The sequence below is a fragment of the Trichechus manatus genome, unplaced genomic scaffold (assembly GCF_000243295.1).
Source record: "Trichechus manatus latirostris isolate Lorelei unplaced genomic scaffold, TriManLat1.0 scaffold00200, whole genome shotgun sequence".
In the NCBI taxonomy this organism is placed as follows: Eukaryota; Metazoa; Chordata; class Mammalia; order Sirenia; family Trichechidae; genus Trichechus; species Trichechus manatus.
Genome location: NW_004444136.1, coordinates 851,721 through 869,106, shown reverse-complemented (window position 1 = coordinate 869,106; position 17,386 = coordinate 851,721). Strand labels below are relative to the sequence as shown.

Below are 17,386 nucleotides of genomic sequence, written 5' to 3'. Positions count from 1 at the left end.
AAAAAAGAGGAGGACCCTCAACGAGATGAATTGACACAGTGGCTGCAACAGTGGGCTCAAACATAGCAAGGATTGTGAGGATGGTGCCTGGCCGGGCAGTGTTGCATTCTTTTGTACATAGGGTTGCTATGAGTTAGAATTGACTAGACGGCACCTAACTACAACAGCAGCCTCCTGACTGTGTCATTCAGTACATTTTTGTTCATTCTTGGGTTCATTTCTGTATTTGGAACCGTGGTGCTAACAATATTTCAGTGGTGCTGGTGTCCTACAGTGCAGTAGCACGAGTTTCACGTTAACTTTTAATGTAGCTTTTCTACGTGCAGTGTATTAACGTACTTGGATATCAACCTGTTAGGTGCGTATTTCTTGCAGTTTTTAATTTGGCTTACATCATTTTTTTTTTTTCTATAATGTAAACTGCTAAACTTATTTTTAAAGCAATCAAGAGCCTTAATTTGATGCTCTTTTCCACCTGAAATTAATATAATTTGGCCAGAGCCCATGAATCTTTGCATATTTCTCTTAAATGAAACTTGGTACATTTTTATTGCCTTAAAGGTTAAACCCCATGACATGTAACCCTCACGTTGTTTTCAAGTGGCTTTATATGTGAATTGACACACATCTGCTTTCAACCATGTAGTGTTTTCATTATGGTTGACACTAGCTGAAGAGTGAGTTGGTGTTGATATGCATCTGTACTCGATAGTTTTCATCACAGCCATCTTTTTTTTTAATTTCCTGTTTTTAATTAGCAGTCCATTTCTGGACTGAAGGATAGTTATTTGCCTACTCTGATGAAATGTAGAATTTCTAAAAACCTCAAGCAAGAAGTAAATTTAATTAACTTAATTAGCAAATTAATTTAAAAGTCAGGAAGCACCAAAATGTACAAAATGATGTACGTAGAAGTATCCAGGTGTCATGGCATGCAGTGTATTCGGAGTTTGCTTGTTGTTGCCCCCACCCTGGCTGTGTGATGAGACTAGACATGCTTGTTTACTTGTGGGATTTTTGGTGAGGATGTACGCACAAGCCAGCATTCAAAACTAGCGCCAAGCTACGGTTTCCTAATCAGCAGTGCATTTTCCAAAGTTCAGTATTTGCCAAAGGGATGAGGGAGAAATGTTACTCTTTAATGTGTTAAAATTTGGCACATTTGTCGGTTTTTTGTTGGGGGAATGTGCTGTGGAAAGCTTGGTAAAAGTATATTGTGTTCTGCATAAAAGTGTATTGACTATTCAAGTTCAATCACCACATTATACTCTTAGAGTAGCGTTTCTTTTTTTAATTTAGGAATTTTTATTTATTAATTCCCTTTAAAACAATAATAAACCAGTTTTTTGTTTTATCATATCTTAAATCCTTGATAACATAAACATTTTTAGTGAAAAATAACTATTTCCAAAACAAATAATATTTAGTAAGAAGAGTGACATTGTTTGCATTTTTTGCAGTTTTTTTTAATGAATGGCCTATTAGACAATTGCCTTTTCATATATGCTTCTGCAATCAATAAGTTACAGTGTTATTTGGTAGAAATACACGAAGAAAATGCACCCTCACACTAATACATAGTTGGGAAAGAAAGGAGTGTTTTATTAGCCTTTGCAGTTGGTTGTGGATGTTCTTTGATACTACACTAAAACTTAACAAGTGATATTTTCTTAAAGGTTAGTTACAGTGTAGAATCTCCAACTATATCAGTAAACTTTTTGTACTTTGTGAGAGTAAAATCTGTTGCTGTGTCTTGCATTTTGAATGGATCTTTTTCCCCATACACAATTTCATGACATCATGCATTGGTCATTGGTTTACTGAATTATGCAGAACTTCAACTTGTGACATTTCATTATGCAGTATTAAAAAAAAAAAATCACATCTTTAATATGACCATTGTGCTGTGAAGGTTAGCTCCAGCAAGCTTGGAATTAGCCTGAGCTCTTTTGCTGTATGGTAAGATTCTTGTGTGACTTTCAAGGGCTTCATGACAAATTTTGTGTGTGCTTTTACTAGAAAGAGGATCTATAGCTTTCTAAGATTCTCAGAGGATTCTAGGACCCTCTCCCCCAAACAGTTAAGGACTGTTAAGAAGATTATTAGCCCTTACATAACTGATCCGAACTGTTGCGCTTTTATAGTTTTCACTTATTTTTTTATGAACAGTTGCTCTTACACATAGTAAGATTGTGCTCAGTAAAGTTACTGCAGAATGAAGGTTATTTTCTCCTTCCAGACTGTCTATTAGCTCTTCCTTCTCCTAGCTTTGAGTGTGCCTTTCTCTAGAGCTATCCTCTCTTTCCTCTTCACTGCTGCTACAGATGGATCATTAAGGTAAATCACATACACTCCGTCAGACTTACATTAAGGAAGAAACAAAGTTCTGAATGAGAATCCTTCGTAGAATCTGAAGATCGTAACTATAAATGTTGTATATTTACACTTTGATTTAGGTGTTGCTATTACTGCAGAAAATTATTTTTATTTGAATAAGTAGTTTGAGTTCAGGTTTTCCTTCCTGTGAAAAACTGTTTTGGAAAATTAAAAACCACTTTGCAAGTACTGTGTCTTCAGGGGAGCTCAGCTCGGTTTTTGTTATTACCCCTTTAGGATACAGATGAATTTATTTTGCCAACTGGAGCTAATAAAACCCGGGGCAGATTTGAACTGGCCTTCTTTACCATAGGAGGATGTTGCATGACAGGTGGGTTTAGTAAAATTTTTTTTTTTATTGCCCTCAATCTAAGTAGTTGAAGGAAAATTCAAAAAAAAAAACTTTTTTTAATCAAAAAGAATCAGAGTATCAGTTTCAGTTTTTAAATCATATATATCTTTTTATATTAACTAAAAAATGAAAAAAGTGCAGTTTGTGAATATAAGACTGTATATTTGGATGAATGTTGTTATTATGATTTATTAGGGGCTGCATTTGGGGCTATGAATGGTCTACGGCTAGGATTGAAGGAAACCCAAAACATGGCCTGGTCTAAACCAAGAAACGTACAGTAAGTCTTATGTCATTATCTGATGTATTGATGTTTGAATATTAACCTCTGCTTTGTTGCTTTGATGAGTACAATCTTGAGATTTCAGATGTTTAGAGAGATAGCTTAGATTTTTGTCTTTTTTTTTTTTTTTTTTTTTAAATCTTACTCCAGAGGAACTAAGGGAGCAGAATACTAGTCTAAGCTTTTAAAAGGAGTGATTTTTTGAGTCTGTCAGTGTCCCTCAATCACCTGGTGCTACCCCAACCTAAATGCTCAGCTCAGCAACACCTGTTCCATTTTCCAGGCCTGTATGGCATGCTTTCCAGATTGAATTATTAATATGACATTTGGATAGTTCAAGAGGGCATGCAGAACCAGAGGACATGGTAGTAAACAAATAAGAAGCGTGTAAGAGTGATTGCTAGATCTGTGACTTTTTTCTTATTGACTTCATTCACCATTTCTAAAATGGACAACTGCAGAACATTTACATGATGCCCCTAGAACTTAGAGGTGGCTCCAAAAGAAGTAAAATAGTCTTTTCTCAGGAAATTGAAGTTTGCATAGAACGGAAAGTTTACAATTATAAAAGGATTAGAAAGCGTATGTAGTATATATGTTCCCCTTGCTTAAGAAATAAAACATGACCAGTTGCTGTTGATATTCCTTAAATAACATTTTTTAGCTTTGCATTTTTATGCTTTATGTAAATGGAGTCATATAGGATGTGTTCTTCAGTGGCTTACAGTTTTGTTTTTCGTCCCTTTTTAAAAGTTCATTGTCCTTATACGTTGTGTAACCAGCAGATGGCAGCAGTTGTGCTAGAATTAGACCTGGGGAACCTGAAGGCAGGTCAAGGTTTTGTTACGTGGATGGATATCCTCCTTGACCAGCCCAGATCCTTGAGTGTTTTTATATTCCTAATGTTTCTTGTCTATTACTCCAATTGTTTGTTTTTTTACTTTTTGTATTCTGGAGAATTCTGAATATACACAAAAGTAGACAGAATAGTATACTGAGCACTATGAATCCATCCTCAGCAACCATCAGCTCGTGGCCAGCTGTGTCCCATCTGCTACTTGTGTTCCATATTATTCTGAAACAAATCCCCATTATCATGTCATTAAGTTTTTAAATGTCTATTTGAAATTAAAGGTCTCCTAGAAAAGCTAACCTGCTTTGTTTCTTAAAATAATAATGGTTGTTAATGTATTTGGAGAGGACTGAATTGGCTTTCTTTTTTTAAAGTTAAATCTTTTAAGTGTTAATATACCATTTTTATATAACTGTGACCTTCCAACATGTAATAGTAGAAAGGTAAGATTTAAGCTTTGAATCCTAGCTTCATCACTCACTGTTTGTGATCTTCACCAAGATTTCTCTCATCATTTCTTTTAAGGGTTATTGAGAAATGATACAAAGTGAGAAGTAGATAAGGGACAAGTAAATGGAGCTACATTGCCAAATTGTATTCCAAAGAACTTTACCAGCAATACATTAATGAAAATTAAGAATTTTAAAAGCAGGTTACAAAAGAAGCAGCAATGTGCTGAAAAGAAAATATACTAGTAAATATGTAACATTAGAAACAATGTAGTTCTTTTAGATGTACTTTTTAAGCAAGTACAAATTGGAATTATGTTAGAGTGTCACATACATTAGGAGTTTTTTGACTGTTATTATAATTCCATCACTCCCAGCAGTGGTCAGCTGTCCCGACAGACCCATTGCTATGATGGTGTTACACTGCTGGGAGAGGAATGTCTTGTCTTCCTCTGGTGGCCTTTGTCACTCTTCTGGTCACATCTGGCACTGGGGCAAGGCACAGCTGTGCTTCCCTGAGAGTGTGCTAAGCATTCACCTGGCTGCTTAGCTCTAGTCTGGGAGCAGACACAGATTGGGGTTCTCTGGATAGAGTACTTAGGTGGCTTTTACTTTGCCTTTTACTACTTATCTTTGATTCTCTTTATAGTCTAGTTTCATATTCTAAAGTTTGATTCTACTTTACATTCTAAGTGTATACTTTATATTCCTCTCCCAAAAAGAAAATCAAGCTGGTTTGTCATAGTTATAATGACACTTCTTACCTAGATCAGTTTCTGTAAACTTGTTTATAAAATATCTTCCAGGCTGTCATCCACAGCCACTGTAGTTGAGGCTTAATCTTCATATACAGTGAAACACGGGAGAGCCGAGACTCGGTGGGACTGTCTGGTTTTTCCAGGTCTCCCAGGTTTTCTGCCTTTGACAGGATGCAGTCTTAACATTTTTCTGTCGCTCATTTTAGTGGAAAATATTTGAGTTTCCTTCTCTGACAAGATTCCATCTGACACAGTTTCCAGCTTTCGCAGGTTTTACTATATTTACTATATTTAATAAGAATTTTCCAAAACGTTGGAAACTTTAACCTAACCTTCATTTATATGGAGTATAAAAGCCATTGGTTTTGAATTCTGAGGAGGTATTAAGATTAATTAAAAATTAAAGAAACTTTGAGGCTTGGGTTTGTATATTTTAAATAGCTACCATTATGGTTAAAAAATTCTTGAGAAATAATCATTCTAAATACATGTTCTTCCTCTTTCTTCCGTTGTAGGGTTTTGAATATGGTGACCAGACAAGGGGCACTTTGGGCTAATACTCTAGGTTCTCTGGGTAAGTAGAGAGATCGTTTGATAATAGATTGTCAGTGCAAGGAAGGAATATGTAAGTATCATGAACAATTTAAGCAACCAAAATTCTGGCCCTAGGATATGAAAAAATTATGTTTCAGTCCACTCAGGCGACTAGTGTAGATGCTACTTGGGAAAAGACCGTGAACTGCATAATGAAATAATTCTAGGTGCTGATACCATACCAAAATCCAAAACCAAACCCATTGCCATTAAGTCATTTCCCACCAATAGCGACCCTACAGGATGGAGTAGAACTGCCCCATAGGGTTTCTAGGCTGCCACATCTTTCTGCCACGGAGTGGCTAGTGGGTTCGAACCACCAACCTGTTGGTTAGCAGCCGACACTTAACCACTGTGCCAGCAGCGCTCCTTTTTGCTGCTGCCATACTGGGTACCATTCCTGGATGTTTCTGATCTTTTTAAACACTCTGTGCTCCTCTTCCCAATACTTAATAAAATCATGTTTTCATTACATGAGAGCCAGATAATTTAGGCCAAGGCCAAAGGCTTTGTATGCTAGGAAAGGTTCAAGGTCCAGTGACGAGACATGACTGAGTAATTGCTGTTTTCCTAATATCCTTTTCATTAGTCTATTTACCGATGAACCTAATTGCCCAGTTGCAGTAGGTCCTTTGTAGATAATAAAAACATTTGCAGTTCCAGGCAAAGAGTAATTGAGTTGTACCGAGTACGTAAGTCAGAGCTAATGTGTTCGTACCAGCTTGTTCCTTATGAAGGACTGGCTCTTAGCTCTTTATTAGTGATGACACATAATGGACCAGCTTGTGGCTCTTAGGCCCTAATATCCAAGGGTTCTTTGTGAACTTAGTTGAAAGTCTGAAAATCTTTTAATTGTGGCAGATAAAGTAAGAGGAAGCTTAGACATCTCATTGAAGAGATAATAGGAACCTCTGTAGTGACTGTCGCAGGATGTGGAAGCAGCACGTTTTCACACCCTAAAGCCAGATTTGCCTTTCGGGTCCTGAGAGATGGCTGCCTCCCCGTGCTGCTCACTCCTGCGCGCCCCTCACCTTGTTTGTTCTTTCTGATTGTATATCGTGCTTGTTCTGCCTGGGGCTTTCCCGGTATCAGCACAGAAAGTTTGGCATCCTGGGAAAGCCCTTAGCCGTGAGCACACCAGGATGGCTGCTTTCCCTGTGTGGTCCCCTTTATGATTAATCAGTGTTCTCATCATACTCACTGTCAGTTAAACAAGCTGAAATAAGAAGGTGAGCTTTTATAGAAGTACAGAAACATCACAACAGGAGTCGTAAGGCTGAGCTTGGTGTAGTTTGTTCAGGGGTCAGATATGACTATAATTTTGAGGAAAGGTTTACTGTATTCATTGCTGATAACAATCTTTAGAGACACAGGAGAAAAGGGGGGCTTGGGGGACAATCATGTTAAAACTAAATGGTGTTAGTGTTATAATTTTTAAATGTAAGAACCAAACCTCACATTTTTAAAAATCATAATTTATAAATTGTACTTATAATAAATATAATTTTTTTTACTTCAAAGTACAGCTGTTATGGGTAAAATATAAGTGAAAATTAAAAATATTTTTCCTGGAACTCCCCAGTGGTACTTTCCAGAAATAGCTACTATTAATGTTCCTTCTGAATCATTCTGGACATTTTTTTTTCACAGCCAGAATGTTGTACACACACGCATGTGCAAGTACTTTTATGTGGTGAATATAGCTCTTCCCATTTTGTTTTGGTTTGGCTTTTAAGTGAGTATATAATATTCCATTATATGGAAAGTCCCTTTTGGAATCAGTCCCTTCTTGATGGGTATTTTAGTGCCAGGTTTTTGCTATTACAGTGTTCCAATGTTCATTCCTTATATGTCTTTGAATTGTTATGAATTAATGTCTGTAGGATAAACTCATCTCAGTATGATTGCCATGCTGACTTTCAATCCCTGTTCATTACTGATGAGTTCCATTTCCCTAATAGCTTTGCTCTATAGTGCATTTGGTGTCATCATCGAGAAGACACGAGGTGCAGAAGATGACCTCAACACGATAGCAGCGGGAACTATGACTGGCATGTTGTATAAATGTACAGGTAGGTACTATGGAATGTACAGTTACCTTTCAATACACTTGGAGCGTACTTGTACCCATAGTTCTCAAAGGAAACTTTGTAAGTACGGTATAATCTGGTGTTCTCTGAAACAACGTGGTGGTTTTGTGACATTAAAAAGATGTAAGATTCTTTTCTGTACATTTTGGTTCCTTTTTTTTTTTTTTTTTTAAAGTTGATTAACCTGATTTTTTTTTAAAAAAAACAATACCTTGTCCTTTGAGACCAGCATCTTACACTATTAAGAGACATAGGCAAAGTCAAAGACCAAGAACAGCTTCCCTTAAGTCAGTTGATGGGAGCTTGTTATTCTTGTGAGACTGTTACTCCACTGGGAATGAACATCTTTTGCTGTCATGGATGCAGCTGGTACAAGGGTCAGGTAGTTCTGTGTGTGTTTACTAGTTTGGAAGCAGATGTCCAAATAAACGTCTGATGTTAATTTTTTAATGCATTGATCTTTGTTCACTTTTCTTTAGTTTTTATCAAAGTAATCTATGTATGTAATTTTGAAAGTCAAAATAATACTGAAAGATTTTAATGACACACAATAGTCTGGTGTATTCACTCATCCCCACCCTGGTTCCTAGTTCCCAGAGGCAACAACTTTAACTTTTTGCTATTTATCTTCTTGTTTCTAAATAGCATACTTATCTTGCTATTTGTTAATTTCCCAATCTTAGATATTGTCTGTTGACTTTAACTACTAGGAAAACTATGTTAATTGCTGTAAGAATTGCACAGAACTGTGCTTATGGGGGAAAGAAAGTCACTTGTTTATGGGTTATCTCATTTACAAGTCTGTGAGAGGAATAGGGTCATCCTTGTCTTACAGACGAAGAAGCAGATTCAGACAAGGTCACTAGGAGGCTTGTTTTCTGCTTTATTGTTTTTTCGTTTTGTTATATTGTGAAAGAAGTACATGTGACTTTGACGAACACAGCGACCAGCTGTCCTGGGCTTCCCTCACCCCTGTCCCACCACCCCTTACTTGCAATTCCAGTTCTTCCAGGCATCACTAGACTCACTAATGGGGAGTGTCCCAGATCCCTTTGAGATTCTTAAGGAATTTTAAAGGGGTTATAAATCCTGAGTTAAAGTCACTGGGGTTAGACTCTGTACTCATAAGAAGGGTGAAAGTTTAACTCTTTAAAGCTTATGATTAAATGAGAATGTTGGTATTTAGAAGGTGAGAATTAATCAAAGTCCAATTAAGCCAGACTCTTTACAGTGACCTTCAAGGCTCTATATTCTGTGCGATTTGTTCCCTTGTCACCTTTTGGATTTCAGATTCCACTACTCTTCCCATTGCCTTTTAACGCCCACTTCAGTGCCTTTGTTCTTGCTCTGTTACCTTTCCTAGAACAGTCCTGGACCTCTACCATGCATGCCCCCTGGTCTGTCTGTCTTTGTCCTGTCTTCTTTTTCTTCAAACATCACCTTTTGCTTGAGGCAGTTCTTAAACACTTACGTACGGATTTGCACGTATGCTTTGCTGTAGGATGCCAAGTTGCCCTTTGAAGTACTTACTTATCTTTGCCAAGATAAAGTGTTATCTGCCATCACTTTTTTTTAAGCCAGTTGGTGAAAAATGTTAGCTTAATGTTTTACATCGCTTTTCCCTGGCTGCTTGTGAGAGGGAGCAATTTCAGTTGTTTAGTGCCATTTGTATTTCTTCCCTAAAGTGCGTTGTAATACCCTTTGTCCATTTTTTATTGGGTTGTCGGTTTAACTGATTTACCTGTTAAGTGTTAAATTTTTACTTACTGGAAGAACATTGATGCCAGTAATAGAAACAAATCATCAAAAAAACCAAACCTGTTGCTGTGGAGTCAAGTCCGACTCGTAGCAACCGTATAGGACAGAGTAGAACTGCCCCCATAGGGTTCCCAAGGAGCGGCTGGTGGATTCAAACTGCCGACCTTTTGATTAGCAGCCGAGAGCTTAACCACTCCGCCAGCAGGGCTCCAAAGAAGTCATCAAGAGGTTCTTCATGGTGTGTGAAGTTTAACAGTGAAGGTCTGGCATTCTATTTTGGTATTGATAAATAGAACCTTTTAAGCATAATGCTGGTGATAATTGCTTAATTTGGAGAACTAGATTTTGTTATCCTTTACCTTTTATAAGCCTTCTTTATTGCGAAGGCATAGAATTAACAGACGTGGTTTCTGAGGCCTTGTTTTCTGGAGATATGTGACCAGGCTTCTGAAGATTTCTAAGCTTATGGATGATAGTAAAACTACAAATGTTCTTGTTCTGGTAGAATTTTGGTCATTATTAAATGGATTCTCGTATGCCAAAGGGAATTGAATAATGAGATTTCATACCCTCTGAAAAATAATTTACATGGCTTATTAAATACAGGCATTAGACCTGAACTAAAATCACATCATCAGAGTTCTTTTTTAAATTAGCCTCTTTTGAGTCTGACAGCTCCTCATCTTCTCATGTATTTTTCCTCATCATCTTCCTACTGAAATAACTCTGCCTATTGAGTCATACTCCGTTCATTCTAAGCTCCCTTCCTCTTTTCTTTTTCCTATTTTTGAAGAGTAAGTTGGTGATTGGAAACATTTTTAAGAGAAATTAGCCAGTCCGTAACTCTAAACTGCTTAACAGTTTATGTCATTAGGTGCCGTCGAGTTGATTTCAACTCAGAGTAACATGGTGTGACAGAGTAGGACTGTCCCATTGAGTTTTCTAGGCTGTAATCTTTATAAGAGCAGATCGCCAGGTCTTTCTCCCACAGAGCAGCTAGTGGATTTGAACTGCCAGACTTCAGTTAGCAGCTGAGTGCGTAACCATTGCACCACCAGGGCTCCTTTGGTTCATGTTGGCTCTGTACTAAAACTACTAAGGTCTTTTTCACATCCTTGAATCTGGAAGTTGAAGTTGTATCTGTATTCCTGCCCCTCAAAATTCATAATTCTGTGCTGTGTTTTCTTGAGTTTGTTCTACATCAGAAATTAATAAAAGGTACTGATATGCCTTCATGAGAGTGATTTCAGTGTGTTGAGCTAAGCCAGGAACTGTTAGCTAATGCTGGGATTCTGAGCCAGCAGAAGATTATTTACCTTCTCCGTGTTCTGCAGTTGCAGTGGAAACTGAAATTTACTTGTCATTTGACATAGAATTAGTGGGTATCTTTTTGTGTTTTCTCTTCTGGGCTGAGAGCTTTCTCTTCCGTGGTTTATGTTGGAGGTGTCCCAGACTGTTGTTATTACTGCAGGGAAGTCCTTGGCACAGAAAATTAGGCTCCCGTTTCTTTTGATAACGTCAAATATTTAGCCTTTTTCTCGATCTTGTAGATACGCGTTACATGTCTTGAATTAGATGATAATTCGGAACATTCCTAGATTCAGGGCCGCCCTTGACAGAGGAAACGCCATCGTGGCTGATGTTGTGTAAGAAGACAGAGTGGCGGGGCACTGTGCTGAGCTGGAGCCAGTGCCTGTCTGGTGGGGTGGAAACAGCTACCACTCGCTTCAGCCATTTGCCACCGTGCATCTGCGGGCTAGGTGGCTTCTGGTGTATTCAGAAGAAGCTAGGATCCTAGATGTTTGTGAAATCTTCTGTTTTTAAATGTTAATTTGATCTTTTCTAAACATAGTTTGGGCCAACGAAACTTTGCTAGCTGAGTGCCACCCTTGTGCTGCTAATTAAAGTTTTAAATTCTTTCGTCCAACCCTAAAGACTTTCAATGTAAAATTATTTTTAGGTGTTTAACAAGGTTTTTCTGTCTATGCCAAGGTAGAATTTTCATGGCCATGAAAGGTATTTAACTCTCCTGGTCTGCCTGGGAGCTGTGCTGGGGGAGTGTGCATGCGCACGCGTGCTTCAGGCAGCACTGTGAGTGCTTAGAGAATCCCAGAAGCCATCTGTTCTCATGTAGGAAAGCCTCTCGCTCTTAGGGAATAATTTTTCTCAGGAAAACTTGGATTATAAACTCCTTTTGGGCCTTCTCTCTTAGGGAGTAAAAATGCTGCCTAGTAACAGTATTTGTGATGGGCGAGTTACATAGACAGCGAGTCGGGTGTCTAATGCATAATAAAGCAATCAGATGGGTAAAGGCATCTTTCAGAGGCATGAATATGAAAGGCATATGGTTAGGTAGAACATATATAGTTAAAAATGTAATTAGAAAAAAACTTGAATAGCTGTCACTATCTATATGACCTTTTAAAAAAGGTCGTCCTAATACTTTGCTCGTCTATAAAATTGAGTGTGACGATTATCACTTCACAGGGTTATGATGAGTTTTAAGTGAAACAAGTTACATAAAGCGCCTATTGCTGAGAGTATAATCATAAGTCGTTTGAATGTTAATTCCTTTTCCGTGTCAGAGAATTTGGTATTGGCTCTTGACCCAGGCCATGTTGGCCCACCTCCTTGGGCTTTGATGGTTCTTCCCGAGTGGAGTGGTGGTTAGTAGCCATCTCAGTGTAGACCAGGCTCTTCCTCTGAAACAGGGGTTGCAAACTCTTCTGGCCGGTCACCTGTCTCTACTGCCTGAAGGTTAAGAATGTTTTTCACATTTTTTGAATAGTTATTTAAGTGCATACTAGCCTTTGGCCCTCAAAGCCTGAAATATTTACACTCTGGCCCTTTGGATTAAAAAAAAAAAGATTGCCAAACCCTGTTCTAAAGTACAATCCACAAACAAGGCACATAATTCTATGTTCTGGGCGTCATTTTCTTCTCTTTAGAAGAGGTTATACTTGCCCTGTCTCTATGGAAGAGTTGTGTCAGGATCCAAAAGGTAGAAGATAGAACTGAAACAGGAATCTCATGTTTGTTTGGCTTTATAGAGATTGACCACTGGCCTTATTCAGTGACTCTGTGTCCAAAGCAAGATTATTTGCTGATCTACTTCCTTTGCTTCGTTGGACAGAAGTTGTTTAATTATGGAGTGCCTAAAGCAGAGGCTCTTAAACTTTTCACAAATCAAACAGTTGAGAAACCCTGGAGTTAGTGGAAAGAGTTAAAATCATGGCTGATATGTGATAAAAGTCTACCTTTGAATCATGGCTAGGTATGTGACAAGTAAACAGAACACTGTGCATGTCCCTTGTTGGTGGAAATAACTTTTTCCAGCCTTTAAAGAAGTAACTTCAGTAATCAGAACTAAACGTGAACATCAGAAGGTAGAAAGCTTTTGGGGAATGAATTGCTCCTCAGGGTCACTTGGTTTGCTGCCGGTGTCCCAAGAATCTTAACAGCATTACTGTTGCATCTTCATTATGTTTCCGCCGAATGCCTGGGCCCGAGACGATTCCCCAGGAGGCTTGTTATTTGATAGCTGACAACTAATGTGAAAATTCTTCCAACTGGAAGTAAGGGTTTGCAGCTCTTTCCAGACCAGTGGGCAGACTCAGAGTTCTGTAGATCTGAAATGGGGTAGAGGTCCAGGAAGTTAGTCTGAGGTTGAATGTTCAGTCCCTAGAAATAGTGCCTGCAGAATCATTGTGCTTTGAACTACCTGGCCTCCATCATTTTTCTACTAACAAAGAGCAGTGAGGGTGCCCTAGTTTTTTGCTTTGTTTTGCATTTATTCCAAATGGAGTTGAGTATCACATTTTGGTTACCTTTTTGAAAAAACACATGTTAAACTCAAAGTTTAGGTCTAATAACCGAGCCACGTTGATGCCATTGCAGAAACTTCAGTGATGTTTATTCTGCTGTACCTCTTAATAGTTCATTTTTTCCATTTTTGAAATTTGGGCTCATTATAGTTCACTTTCTGCTCCTGTAGCTTTTTATTGACTTGTCAAAGACTGGAGGTCGATTATTACTAAACTGAGCAGCTTGTTTTAAGTTAACAGGTTGAATGTACATTATTTTCCAATTTTTTAAGTTTTTCAACCAAATTATAGTGCCCTGCCTACAGTCTAGATATGGCAAGATGGTAGAAAGAAATGGTATGGATTTCAAGGAGAAATGTCTCATTTAGTTGACTCGGTAAGTTTGTTGTAATGTTTCTGATCCCCCTACCACGTATTTGGCAGCTGTTTATATATGATGTCTGATGTTTCTCCTTTGGTCTGTTTAAAAGAGATAATTATGGCACTTCGCAGTGGAAGCCAGAGAAGAACCCAGGCAGGCTAGCTATCAGACGTCTTCAGACTAGAAAGATTCCTGGAGGGAGTGGCCCTTTAATCTATCAGCTGAAGCCATCTGGTGGGACATTCAGTACAGAAGGAAGTATCCTAATCCAGCAATGTCAGTGAATTTCTCGGAATTGACTGACACAGAGCTAAAGGGCCTCTAGTAGTAACCACTGGAACCACAACTCCACTCCATCTTTGCCTCTCTAACACATGAGTTGGAACAGATACTCCTTGAGTATTAGAAAGTCTGCCTGGAGTTTATGATCCTGCTTCTTTATGGAGCTGATCGAAAACACTAGGTGTTTTTTTTCAAAGCTGCTTTGGGACCCTTGTTCCCGTGGGGTTTTTTAACCTCAGCTTCTCTTCTTATAAAGTTTATGAGACTGACAGTCTGACCACAAGCATTTGGGGCATTTTCTGTTTTGAGAAATTTATTTGCAGCTTCCTTTGATTAGATTTGGGACTATTTTCAAATAGCTGGTTTAAATGTTTTTGTTTCTGCATTTCAAAGAAAATGCCTATTGTTAATCTGTTCTTGCACATGAAGAATTGCTCTTTTGTTGTCAGGCAGAAGTAGTTCCAAGTATAGTCCTTGAATTCCTTTTTTTCAATTAGTATGATGATGCTCAGTGGTTATTAGTTGTAGATTGTCTGACACATCAGTGAGGGAGGGAGAGGTCAGTGCTTGACACATCAGTGAGGGAGGGGAAGTCAGCGCTTTGGCAGCATCTAACTCAGCTTGATCATAGCCTTTATGTCGCCACTGCTTCTTGAATCTTCAGAGTTAATATGTGACAGGCCTGTCTAGAGTTCAGTGGCTATCAATACCGCTTCCAAACAGGCTGTCACCTTGTTTGCATTATAGCCTTGAACACCTTCAGAGCCAGTGAAGTTCTAAAACTACAGCCATGCATCATTTCACGTTTTTTATTTACTGTACCATCGTACGCCTGACAGCACAATTGCTTTGTATACAAGAGACATGAGACACTCGTGTTGCTTGCGGAAAGCTGTTGTTTGCTACGTCGCATTCTCAGATCGCAGTTTGACTTTATGGGACCGTGGACCTATGTGCGAATGGAAGTTACGTAGCACATGACTATATGACTTACAGGAATGATTATCTGGTTAGGACTCCAATAATAATAAACATATGATCTTGTAAAACTACTGAAGGAACAAGTCAGATTGAGAGAAATCAAGAAATCATTAATCCTGATGATCTTGGGTACAAGTTGACGGTTATTTCTGAAATTAAAAGTGAAAAAACAAGGTTGTGCAGAGGAAGGAGAGTCAGGAATAGGAGGAAATGGAATGTTGGCTGATTGCCTCCATAAGCAGCTACCTCCTTTGCCATGAGACCAGAAGAACTGGATGGTGCTCAGCTACCATTACTGAAGACAATTCTGTAGAAGAATCCTGATTAAAGGGGGAAATATGTGGAATAGAATTTCAAATTCTAATGGTATACAGACTTTTCTGGCACCATTGTGGCTGGATGAACCCCAAAACTATTGCCCTGAGATAATCTTTAAACCTTAAACCAAAAATATCCCAACATCTTTAAACCAAACGTTGTTGGGTGCCATCAAGGCAGTTCTGACCGAGAGAGACTGTGATAGAGCTGCCGCATAGGGTTTTTTTAGCTATAATCTTTACAGAAGCAGATCTCCAGGTCTTTCTCTCGCAGAGTCGCTGTGTGAGTTCAAACCACCAGTCTTTCAGTTAGTAGCCAAGCACTTAACCATTGTGCCACCAGGGCTTCTTAAACCAAACAGTGGTTAATCAAAGGGTTGGCGGTTCGAATCCACCAGCCGCTCCATGGGAGAAATGACCTGGCAGTCTTCTGTAAAGATTATACAGCGTAGGAAACTCTACGGGGCAGTTGGACTTTGTACCGCAGGGTTGCACCTAACAGCACAACAGTAGAGAATGTCTCGCCTTGAGCATTGTGCTCTTTTAAAGAACTATAGAGGATCAAATTAACTACAGCAGCTGGAAGGGTTAGATAGGAAGCTTAGGGGGCAGTGAGTTCATGTTAATAGGGAAGAACAATTCAGAAAATGAGGGTGAGAATGGTTGCACAGCTTGAAGAATGCAGTCAGTTTTGCTGAACTGTACATGTAGAAATTGTTCAATTGGTGTGTGTTCTGTATTTTCAACAAAAAAACATGAATATGAAAATATGGAGTATATATATTAAGTGATTTGGGCAATGTGTCTCCTTGACTTTTATTACAAGTTTGTATTATTTGTTTATTAAAGTGTTTGGGATGGAACATTTCTAAACTTGAATGGTATTTCTCAATTTTATATGACTACCTTGTTTAACCTTTTCATGCTAGGATACTATACAATACAAGGCTGTTTCATTTTTTTTTTTTTCCCCTTTCTCTCCTAGGTGGTCTTCGGGGGATAGCACGAGGTGGTCTCACAGGACTCACACTCACCAGTCTCTATGCACTATATAATAACTGGGAGCACATGAAAGGCTCCTTGATCCAGCAGTCACTCTGAGGATTTTGCCAGCTTGTGAACGGAGGACACTTCAGTAGTCATCCACACCAGTTTATAAGTCAGTCTGGAGTTATTCTCTACCTACAGTTAGTTTAAAAAGTGGGAGATTGTTTTGCCATGATGAAGATCATTGATGGTTACCAGGACTGGCATGTCTAGCCATTTGCGTTGCAGCCAAACTCTTTGGAAGGCTCACTGAGTACATGGTTCTCTTCTCCTTTGGAGACCTTGCACATATTACCCCTTGAACTGGAAAACCACTTACTCCCAAAATCACCAAGTTTGTTGACTTAATGTTCCCCTGTATTCCCAATAAAGGGTGAAAACAGAACCAGAGGAGTCATAACGCCAACATAAACATAGTGGGTGTCTCCATTTAGAAGCATTACCTAGATATAAAGTGAATGTTACTCTTGGCATTTTTTTCTGTCCCAGCTAGTCTAAAACATATTTTCTTGTCTGTGTTGAAATGAAGGACTGCTTGGTGGCATTAAAAGGCAGGATAAGACTCTCCTCCAAGAGTAGATATGAAAACTCAGGATTATTTCAGGTTGATCATTCTGCAATTAGTGGGTTAAGATACTCTGTCCAACAGTCATGTTTAGTTCTGTGTGCATTAACTCATCTCCTTACTGGGGGTAATTAGAAAAAGAAGATGAACTAGGTAAGAGCTACAAGTTTCTGAAGGAAGCCTTTGGGAAAGCTAAACAGATGATAAAGGACAAATTGAGTTTTCTCATCTAGAATATGGATTTAATCAACAGGTAACTGCACTGCAGGTTACACGTATGCATAACAAAAATACTAAACTGGTGGCTGTTATGACTGGGAAAAGTAAACCAGGGCCTTTTGGATGTATCATCTGGGAGGAGGGAATTAGGTAGAAAGGCACTGACCATCAGCTGAAATCTCCTGTTGATATATATATATACACACACACACAGTTTTAACATTTTATCTGCAACAGAACAGATTCAAAATTAAAAGGAATGGATGTGAAGAGTTTG

At 38.5% G+C, this 17,386-nt stretch overlaps 1 protein-coding gene and 1 non-coding gene across 2 annotated transcripts; both read left to right on the top strand.

The window, feature by feature from the left end:
- Positions 1-105: 105 nt before the first annotated feature.
- On the top strand, positions 106-17,365 carry LOC101347039 (mitochondrial import inner membrane translocase subunit Tim23). The gene is made up of 5 exons (XM_023742098.1): positions 106-2,707; positions 2,924-3,008; positions 5,587-5,645; positions 7,627-7,737; positions 16,264-17,365. Exons 1-5 carry the CDS (start codon positions 2,701-2,703, stop codon positions 16,377-16,379), a joined length of 378 nt encoding a protein of 125 aa, XP_023597866.1. The 5' UTR covers positions 106-2,700; the 3' UTR covers positions 16,380-17,365.
- On the top strand, positions 4,686-4,885 carry LOC111822731 (small nucleolar RNA SNORA74). The gene has a single exon (XR_002825856.1). It is a non-coding gene; the product is annotated as a small nucleolar RNA SNORA74 (small nucleolar RNA).
- Positions 17,366-17,386: the final 21 nt, after the last annotated feature.

Coding starts and splice junctions, on each gene's coding strand:
- LOC101347039 (XM_023742098.1), top strand. Junction 5,646..7,626: donor TAATACTCTAGGTTCTCTGG/GTAAGTAGAGAG, acceptor TTTCCCTAATAG/CTTTGCTCTATAGTGCATTT. Junction 7,738..16,263: donor CATGTTGTATAAATGTACAG/GTAGGTACTATG, acceptor TTTCTCTCCTAG/GTGGTCTTCGGGGGATAGCA.